At 45.6% G+C, this 10,538-nt stretch overlaps 1 protein-coding gene across 1 annotated transcript in view; it reads left to right on the top strand.

Moving 5' to 3' along the window:
* Positions 1-10,538, top strand: part of cfap61 (cilia and flagella associated protein 61) — a 51,817-nt gene that overhangs the window by 27,183 nt on the left and 14,096 nt on the right. The window contains exons 21-24 of the mRNA XM_071369723.1: positions 3,756-4,063; positions 4,323-4,650; positions 5,568-5,647; positions 5,847-6,052. Coding sequence (XP_071225824.1) covers positions 3,756-4,063; positions 4,323-4,650; positions 5,568-5,647; positions 5,847-6,052 — 922 coding nt within the window. The remainder of the gene's footprint in view (positions 1-3,755; positions 4,064-4,322; positions 4,651-5,567; positions 5,648-5,846; positions 6,053-10,538) is intronic.

The raw sequence follows: 10,538 nt of genomic DNA, 5'->3' as shown, positions 1-10,538 counted from the left end.
GCTGTAACAGTCCTGACCTGTTTTATGTTGTTTTTATGTGTTTTTGGTCAGGGCATGTGTTTTGGGTGGGCAGTCTATGTTATTCGTTTCTATGTTGGTTTTGGTTTGCCTGGTATGGCTCTTGATTAGAGGCAGGTGGTTTGCGTTTTCCTCTAATCAAGAGTCATATTTAGGTAGGGCATTCTCACTGTTTGTTTGTGGGTGATTGTCTCCTGTGATGTCTTTCGTCGTTGTCGATGTGTTTTGACTTACGGGACTGTTTGGCTGTTCGTGTGTTTCGATGTAACGTTCCTGTCCGTGAGTTTACGTTTGTGATGTGAGTTTATGTTCAGGTTGCGTTCTACGTCGTTTTGTTATTTTGTAAGCTTTGAAAGTGTTTGTTTTCGTGTCATCAGTTTTCGTTTTATAAATAAAGATGGCATATTTCCCTGAACCCGCATTTTGGTCAGAAGATCCTTCTCTCCTCACCTCGTCCGAGGATGAGGAGGGAGACAGCCGTTACAGAATCACCCACCAACACACAAACAGCCAAAGAGTGCCAGTACGCCTCCACGGTCCGGTATTTCCGGCACCACCTCCCCGCCCCAGCCTAGTACCTACAGTGTCTACACTACGCACTAGGCTACCAGTGCGTATCCTGAGCCCTGTTCCTCCTCCACGCACTCTCCCTGTAGTGCGTGTATCTAGCCCGGTGCCTCCAGTTCCGGCCCCACGCACTAAGCTACCAGTGCGTCTCCAGAGCCCTGTACACACTGTTTCTTCTCCCCCTACTAATCCTGATGTGCTTGCCCTCAGCCCGGTGTCACCAGTGCCGGTACCTCGCACCAGGTATAGAGTGGGCTTTGAGAGTTCAGTGTGCCCTGTCCCTGCTCCACGCACTAGTAGGAAGGTGCTTATCATTAGCCCGGTGCCTCCAGTTCCGGCACCACGCACCAGGTCTACAGTGCGCCGTATCCGGCCAGAGCCATCCGTCTCCCCAGCGCCATCTGAGCCATCCGTCTCCCCAGCGCCATCTGAGCCATCCGTCTCCCCAGCGCCATCTGAGCCATCCGTCTCCCCAGCGCCATCTGAGCCATCCGTCTGCCAGGAGCCTGCAAAGCCGCCCGTCTGCCATGAGCCTGCAAAGCCGCCCGTCTGCCATGAGCCTACAGAGCCATCCGCCAGACAGGAGCCGCTAGAGCCGTCAGCCAGACAGGAGCCGCTAGAGCCGCCCGCCAGACAGGATCTGCCAGAGCCGCCAACCAGACAGGATCTGCCAGAGCCGCCAACCAGACAGGATCTGCCAGAGCCGCCAACCAGACAGGATCTGCCAGAGCCGCCAATCAGACAGGATCTGCCAGAGCCGCCAGCGAGCCATGAGCAGCCAGAGCCGTCAGAGAGCCATGAGCAGCCAGAGCCGTCAGTGAGCCATGAGCAGCCAGAGCCGTCAGTGAGCCATGAGCAGCCAGAGCCGTCAGTGAGCCATGAGCAGCCAGAGCCGTCAGTGAGCCATGAGCAGCCAGAGCCGTCAGTGAGCCATGAGCAGCCAGAGCCGTCAGAGCGCCATGAGCGTCGAGAGCCGTCAGCCTGCCATGAGCGTCGAGAGCCGTCAGCCTGCCATGAGCGTCGAGAGCCGTCAGCCTGCCATGAGCGTCGAGAGCCGTCAGCCTGCCATGAGCGTCGAGAGCCGTCAGCCTGCCATGAGCGTCGAGAGCCGTCAGCCTGCCATGAGCGTAGAGAGCCGTCAGTCTGCCATGAGCGTCGAGAGCCGTCAGCCTGCATGGACCTGCCAGAGCCGTCCAAACAGGACCTGCCAGAGTCCTTCAGCCGGGATCTGCCCCTTGTCCCGGTGCTGCCCCTTGTCCCGGTGCTGCCCCTTGTCCCGGTGCTGCCCCTTGTCCCGGTGCTGCCCCTTGTCCCGGTGCTGCCCCTTGTCCCGGTGCTGCCCCTTGTCCCGGTGCTGCCCCTTGTCCCGGTGCTGCCCCTTGTCCCGGTGCTGCCCCTTGTCCCGGTGCTGCCCCTTGTCCCGGTGCTGCCCCTTGTCCCGGTGCTGCCCCTTATTCCGGTGATGGTCCTTATCCAGGTGCTGCCCCTTGTTCTAGTGCTGCCCCTTGTCCCGGTGCTACCCCTTGTCCCGGTGCTGCCCCTTGTCCCGGTGCTAGCTGTTTATTTAGGGGAAGGTAGTGTTAGGGTGGTCATTAGAAGGGGTAGACAGAAGAGGGGAGTGACTATGGTGGTATGGGGACAGCGTCCTGAGCCGGAACCACCACCGTGGTCAACTGCCCACCCGGACCCTCCCCTGGACTTTGTGCTTGTGCGCCCGGCGTGCGCATCTTGAGGGGGGGGTACTGTAACAGTCCTGACCTGTTTTATGTTGTTTTTATGTGTTTTTGGTCAGGGCATGTGTTTTGGGTGGGCAGTCTATGTTATTCGTTTCTATGTTGGTTTTGGTTTGCCTGGTATGGCTCTTGATTAGAGGCAGGTGGTTTGCGTTTTCCTCTAATCAAGAGTCATATTTAGGTAGGGCATTCTCACTGTTTGTTTGTGGGTGATTGTCTCCTGTGATGTCTTTCGTCGTTGTCGATGTGTTTTGACTTACGGGACTGTTTGGCTGTTCGTGTGTTTCGATGTAACGTTCCTGTCCGTGAGTTTACGTTTGTGATGTGAGTTTATGTTCAGGTTGCGTTCTACGTCGTTTTGTTATTTTGTAAGCTTTGAAAGTGTTTGTTTTCGTGTCATCAGTTTTCGTTTTATAAATAAAGATGGCATATTTCCCTGAACCCGCATTTTGGTCAGAAGATCCTTCTCTCCTCACCTCGTCCGAGGATGAGGAGGGAGACAGCCGTTACACTGGCGCCATCTTGTTCCTTATTCCTTTTAATTTCAGCAAAAATAATTATAGAAAAGAGGAATAATAATGATATACTTCATAGAAATATAAAAAGCGTTTAAAGTGTACTGGCAGCATTGTCCTCTGTAGTGGCACTGCTGTAGCTGTTCACTTCAGCACCATGGACAGAGACAGAAAAGCAAAGCCCTGACTAACAGTGGGGTGCTTCATTGAACAGCTTTCCTTCTACATAAATGCATCAACTTCATGCTTGCAGTCCTTATAAATGATGATTACAAAATTTGGGATGATCTCTAGTTTTTCGACAAGAATGATGCTTACTTGAATGCATACTACTATACAATTCTTCTCCTTTTATACCCCAAAAAAGATTAAAATACTTTTTTTATACAGGCCTTAGAAATTATTTTATTCAGGGACAATATCTACATTACTGTCTCCCAAATCAACTGGAATGCGGCAGCCATGGTTGTTCTTCCCATTTAGGATAATAAGCCCAAGGCTAGGGATGGCTAGATCGAGGAGAAAAGGGCCACTTCTGAAACCTGTGCATCAAAGGACACATTCACTGAGGCTAAACTAATTTAGATCCTCCTATTACCGTCATTATTAACATCAGTGAGTTTTCATCATCAGGAGAGGCTGAGCTGTAAGAATTCAGAGGTCACTCAAATAGCTGCTCTCATCTCATCCCTCCTCCACAGCTCTTCACTGACAAAGAGAAGATTAGGCAGTCTTTGTGTGGTTGCCGTGCCCCCTTGTTGCCAAGTGACCCGACCTTCTCCATCCACATAGCATCTGAGTAATTTGAGAAGGCTGGCTGTAATACATTTCAACCAATCCTCTTGTGATTGTAAATTGCATCAAGCTCGCTATTCATTCAATCTGTTCTTTGTTGGAATGTCTTTTTTTTGTGGCACTACAGGTAATGTAATAGTGTACGGTAACACCATTGACGTGTACACCTGTGTGGAGACTCTGTTATGCCTGGATGTCCAAGGCTATCGCATCCACCTGGTCCATCTGCCCACCACGGAGGGCTCCAGCTGCAGCCCCAGCTCGTGCTTCAGCAACCCCACAGTGGAGAAGGCCATGAAGAAGGCCTTGGAGAAGAGTGGGGTCCATGTTCACCACAACTGCTTGCTGGCCCAGATGAATGACGGACAGAACCCTGAGCCAATCACCTCCTTGTCCTTCACCAGTGACAGTCAGCCTCTCCGGCTGGAGTGCTCTGTAAGTCCAAATCACCATCTCTGAGAGAAAAGAGGCGCTCTTACTAGGGTGCAGTAGCCTCATACTTGATTCAGTGAATTTGTAACAGGTCTCTAAAATGGAATGTATATCAGAGGTGTTGTGGGCTTCAATCATTTTTGGTCTCTTATTGTCCATTTTAATTGTGGATTTCATAATCTTATGAGCAGAGTAAAATAATTGGTAGCAGGATCATTTAATGTAGTAAAACTGCCTAACCATCCTCGATTTCTCTCTGTAGGTGTTTATGAACCTCTCCTCCAAAGGTGTGGACTACGATGCCTTTAAGACCATCAACGACGCCTGTCTGGTGTACGACGGCCGACTGGTCATAGACACCACATTCCATACGAACGACTCCACCATCCGCGCAGCCGGGCCCCTCACCAAGTTTGCCCGGCGCTATCACGCAGACCAGTGGTCCCACTCCAGCTTCAACTCTAGGGAGGTGGGCCAGGAGCTGGCTGCTGCTCTGCTGCCCTTCTTCGACCCCACGCTGGAGCCGGCCGTCAACTCTCCAGCCGACCTGGACCGCCTCATCCCCATCTACACACAAGCCAAGATCCAAGGTCTGCTGCCGTCCAACACAGACATAGCCAGAGAAATGATCTTCATCCATGTGTTATAGTTAAGCAATAAGGCCTGAGGGGATGTGGAATATGGCCAGTATACCACGGCTAAGGGCTGTTCTTAATGACGACGCAGCGCAGAGTGCATGGATACAGCCTTTAGCCTTGGCATTCAGGGCACTAATCACCCAGTTTATAATACTGATTGAGTCATAATTCTAATTATAACTAATTCATTGTTGATTTATTCATTATTGATTTATTGTTGATTTATTCAAAACCCAAAGGTTCGCACATTGTATGTCCTGTTATCTTGTCTGTTCAGGACAATGTACTCCATCTCACATTTTTATGTAATGCTAAATTGTACCCTGGTAATGGAATCTCTGAGCTACTCGCTTCTTTCTCATTTTACTGTTTGATCATCAAACAACAATGAACCATAACAATGGCCGAATCTGTATTTGTTTAGTCACAGGGTAAACAAGGTCAGGTGAAGAGCTGTGCTCACAATACAACCACTTATTTTTGTCCGTTTCAAACAAATTGAAAAGCCTTGAACGTTTTTCCTAGTGGTAGAAATACCTTATCACACTGCATTATTCTACAGCATTGTCTGTAGTAACTACTGTGGTAGTTATCCACACATATACAATTCTGTTCATTTGAAAATAAATATAGTACTGTAACTATTTATTGCTCATCAAGTTACCATGTGTTTTTATAAATATTACACTAATTAGGTATTTCAAAGCATCCCACAGTTGGAAACATTATTTTCAGACACTGTAAGCAAGACATGTCTGTGACTTGGAGTCATGCCTGGGTTTTCATTGTTTATTGGCATCATAGACCCATAAAACCCTGTTCAGCTGTTCTATCTGCTTGTAACATCTGTACACACTGTTTTTACCAAGGTGGTAGACTGCCAGGAGGATACAGTTATCTCCATGCTACCAAACCAGAGCAAAGGCCATCTGCAGTTCACCCTGTAGAGGTAGGTACCATTTTAAATCCTCACTAGAAAGTGCATGGCTTGATTATTTTGTCACATAAGTATGCATTTCTCTTTGTGACTGCTCATTTTGAAAAGCAAGTTCTGCAAAAGATCGAGATTATTTTTCCAAGTTCTCATACAAGTTGTAATGTTAACAACAATACTGAAATCTCTGTCTGATTTGTCCTATTCTCCCCAGGGAAGAGAGATCCTGACTGGCCGCATTGAGACTGGCAACTACTTCCACCTGCACCTGAACCAGTACGACATGGTGGAGACAATCACCTGTCTGTCACTGAAGCCCTTCCCAGTCTCCAACTACCTGTGTCTCTATGGGAAACATGAGCTGCTGCTCAACCGCCTGTGTTCCCGTTATGATGAAGGGCTGGTTCACGACCTCTACATGTAGGTAGCTGCTGGGGTTGTTTACATTACAGTACACTACAGAGAGGAGGGAGTGGGGAGATTCAAGTCTCTGGAAAGATACACTAGATGGCCAAAAGCATGTGGACACACCTTCAAATGAGTGGATTCTGCTATTTCAGCCACACCTTGTATAAAATCGAGCACACAGCCATGCAATCTCCATAGACAAACATTGGCAGTAGAATGGCCCGTACTGAAGAGCTCAGTGACTTTCAACGTGGCACCGTGATAGGATGCCACCTTTCCAACAAGTCAGTTCGTCAAATTTCTGACCTGCTAGAGCTGCCCCGGTCAACTGTAAGGGCTGTTATTGTGAAGTGGAAATGTCTAGGAGCAACAATGGCTCAACCGCGAAGTAGTAGGCCACACAAGCTCACAGAACGGGACTGACTAGTGCTGAAGCGCGTAGGGTGTAAGAATCATCTGTCCTCGATTGCAACACTCTTTGGAAACCATGTCAGCACAATACCTGTTCGTCAGGAGCTTCATGACATGGGTTTCCATGGCCAAGCAGCCGCACACAAGCCTAAGATTGTCATGCACAATGACAAGCGTTGGCTGGAGTGGTATAAAGCTTGCCAACATTGGACTGTTTCAGCATGATAATGCCCCCATGCAGAAGCGAGGTCCATACATAAATGGTTAGTCGAGATCGGTGCGTAAGAACTTGACTGGCCTGCACAGAGCCCTGAACTCAACCTCATTGAACATCTTTGGGATGAATTGGAACGCCGACTGTGAGCCAGGCCTAATCGCCCAACATCAGTGCCCAACCTCACTAATGCTCTTGTGGCTGAATGGAAGCAAGTCCCTGCAGCAATGTTCCAAGATCTAGTGGAAAGCCTTCCCAGAAGAGTGGAGGCTGTTATAGCAGCAAAGGGGGGACCAACTCCATATTAATGCCCATGATTTTGAAACAATGTTTGACGAGCAGGTGTCCACATACTCTTGGCCATGTAATATATACAGTGGGGCAAAAAAGTATTTAGTCAGCCACCAATCGTGCAAGTTCTCCCACTTAAAAAGATGAGAGAGGCCTGTAATTTTCATCATTGGTACACTTCAACTATGACAGACAAAATGAGGGAAAAAAATCCAGAAAATCACATTGTAGGATTTTTAATGAATTTATTTGCAAATTATGGTGGAAAATAAGTATTTGGTCACCTACAAACAAGCAAGATTTCTGGCTCTCACAGATCTGTAACCCCTTCTTTAAGAGGCTCCTCTGTCCTCCACTCGTTACCTGTATTAATGGCACCTGTTTGAACTTGTTATCAGTATAAAAGACACCTGTCCACAACCTCAAACAGTCACAATCCAAACTCCACTATGGCCAAGACCAAAGAGCTGTCAAAGGACACCAGAAACAAAATTGTAGACCTGCACCAGGCTGGGAAGACTGAATCTGCAATAGGTAATGTCGTGTCTTTGACTATGCCAGATTGATTGCTATGACATGCTATTCTATAAAATTATTTCTCCGTAATTAATATTACCTGATTGAACTAATCATGTAAATATTAATTAACTAGAGAGGGACACCACGAAAGAATATTTATAGAGCTGTTATCTTTCGAATAAACTCTTAAAGATTTTGTAATATTTTACTAAATAGCCGTCACATTAATCGTCATTATATTCAGTCTCATCTGAAAGTTGTAAGTCCTTGATTGTCTGCAAGAATCCTGGCTAACAAGTTGAATCAGCAATACAAAATTGGGTTTAATTATTTATTTACTAAATACCTAACTAATCACACAGAATCACACATATACAATTAAATCATAACTTGATCACAAATTACGTCATACAGAAAACGTCCCTAGCGGGCGGAATAGATATGACAGCTTGTTACACAAAGGGAATGGGCTGAGTCTTAGTGAAAGAGCGGGAGATTCGGAACAGGGCAAAAGCTGTGCTCTCGTAAATATAGTATCTTATGCATTCTAAATTACCGCCCATTTGACAAGGAAAATGCAATACATATTTACTCTGAGCTGCGCTTCAGTAGGTTGGTGGTAGATTGAAGGCCGTATCGACAACCCGAGTCCTCTGTCCTTTGGAGAACGTCTCTGGTAGTCACGGGAGACGTTGTAGTAACGTTGTGGGTAGTAGACGGGATACTCGGACTGTCCTTCCTAACCTGCGTTTGTAGCAGCTGTTGCCAACTCAACGGCTAGGAGATATCACTTCTGTAGTGAACACGAGTTCAAAGTTCATACCATTCACAATCAAAGTCCATGCTGATGTTGGCCTAGTTCTGTAGTTATTGTCTGAACCATCTTGACATCGGATCGTCATCCAAAATGTACCCGGAGAGGAAGTTACATTTTTGTCACTGGCTTTATATAGTGGAGGTAGAGGGGTGTGTCTGAAAAGTCTATTACCCAGGTCTCTTCACAGGGGCGGGCCCCTGGTTGAGCAGAAGCCAAATTTATGAAAACACAGATCTCTCATTTGGAAGGTAAAATTACATTTCACCTCTTCACAAACAATGTCATATTCAAACATTTGAATTAAACAACAATTCCATGTGAATCCGATACCTCTGACGTTTAGACTTTTCACAGTAGCGTTTATGTCATTCTATCATTGATGAGAATGTGTCAGAGGGCAACCGAACTGACATAATATACCTTAACCTCTCTAGGATGAGAGTGGCGCTAGCGGCACTCCCCCCCCACCCCCACTGAAAAACCAGTGCCGCGAAATTCAAAAAAAATATTTTTTTTAAATATTTAACTTTCACACATTAAAGTCCAATACAGCTAATGAAAGACACAGATCTTGTGAATCCAGTCAACATGTCCGATTTTTAAAATGTTTTACAGGGAAGACACAATATGTAAAGATGTACATCTATTACCTAAAAACACATTAGCATAATCCACCATCTTTTATTTGTCCACCAACACCAGTAGCTATCACCAATTCGGCTAAACTAAGATATTTATAGCCCCTAACCAATAAAAAAACTCATCAGATGACAGTCTGATAACATATTTATGGTATGGGATAGGTTTTGTTAGAAAAAAGTGCATATTTCAGGTAGATGGCATAGGTTACAATTGCACCCACCGTCACAAATGGAATAGAAAAACTACTTAGAGCAACGTGTTTACCTACTTACTAATCATCAAACATTTCGTAAAAATACACAGCATACACGAATCGAAAGACACAGATCCTGTGAATACAGACAATATTTCAGATTTTCTAAGTGTCTTACAGCGAAAACACAATAAATCGTTATATTAGCATAGCACATAGCACATAGCAGCCCAGCATTGATTCTAGCCAAAGTGAGCGATAAAAGTAAACATCGCCAAAATATATTAATTTTTTCACTAACCTTCTCAGAATTCTTCAGATGACACTCCTGTAACATCATATTACACAATCCATATAGAGTTTGATCGAAAATGTTTATATTTAGCCACCAAAATCATGGTTAGACAATGTGAAATGTAGCTCAGCTGGTCAGAAAAAGTCTGTGCGCCACTTAGACAGTGATCTACTCTTATACATAAATACTCATAAACGTGACTAAAAAATATAGGGTGGACAGGGATTGATAGACAATTTAATTCTTAATACAATCGCGGAATTACATTTTTTAAATTATCCTTACTTTTCAATACAGCTTGCGCCAAGCGAAGCTACGTCAAAAAACATGGCGTCCGAAGCCACTAACACTTTTCGACAGAAACACGATTTATCATAATAAAAATGTCCTACTTTGAGCTGTTCTTCCATCGGTATCTTGGGCAAAGGATCCTTTCTTGGGTCCAATCGTCTTTTGGTGGAAAGCTGTCCTCTTGCCATGTGGAAATGCCAACTGCGTTCGGGATGAACTGGAAGCGTGCCCAGCAATTCACAGCGTTTCAGAAATAAATGTCCCAAAATCGCACTAAACGGATATAAATTGCTATAAAACGCTTTAAATTAACTACCTTATGGTGTTTTTAACTCCCATAACGAGTAGAAACATGACCCGAGTAATATTACTCCCTCCACTAATGCTTGGAACAGGTGCGGGTCGGTGCCCTCTATGCGCATGACGCAGCTCCAAAAGAGTGACTAGCCTCAGGGTTTTTTAATTTATAGTGCCTGTGAACGCGCAATCGACCCGATTCAAATCGTCATCACGTAAAGACATCCAGGGGAAGACGTAAGCAGTGTCCGTATAGTCATATCAATAACAGTGCCCTTTTAACTGACTCCAGAACAGTGGCCAAAATTTCTGGAATCTGACTCCATGTCAGGGAAATTGCTGTAGAATGGGCTCTGTTCCACTTAGAGACAAAATTTCAACTCCTATAGAAACTATAGACTGTTTTCTATCCAATAATAATAATAATATGCATATTGTACGATCAAGAACTTTGTGGGAAGCCGTTTCAAAAAATTACACGATTAGCATAAATAGCCACAACAGCGCCCTCATCCCCAACAGGTTATT

This window comes from Salvelinus alpinus, chromosome 27, assembly GCF_045679555.1.
Source record: "Salvelinus alpinus chromosome 27, SLU_Salpinus.1, whole genome shotgun sequence".
NCBI classification, from domain to species: Eukaryota; Metazoa; Chordata; class Actinopteri; order Salmoniformes; family Salmonidae; genus Salvelinus; species Salvelinus alpinus.
This window is presented reverse-complemented; position numbering and strand designations above follow the sequence as displayed.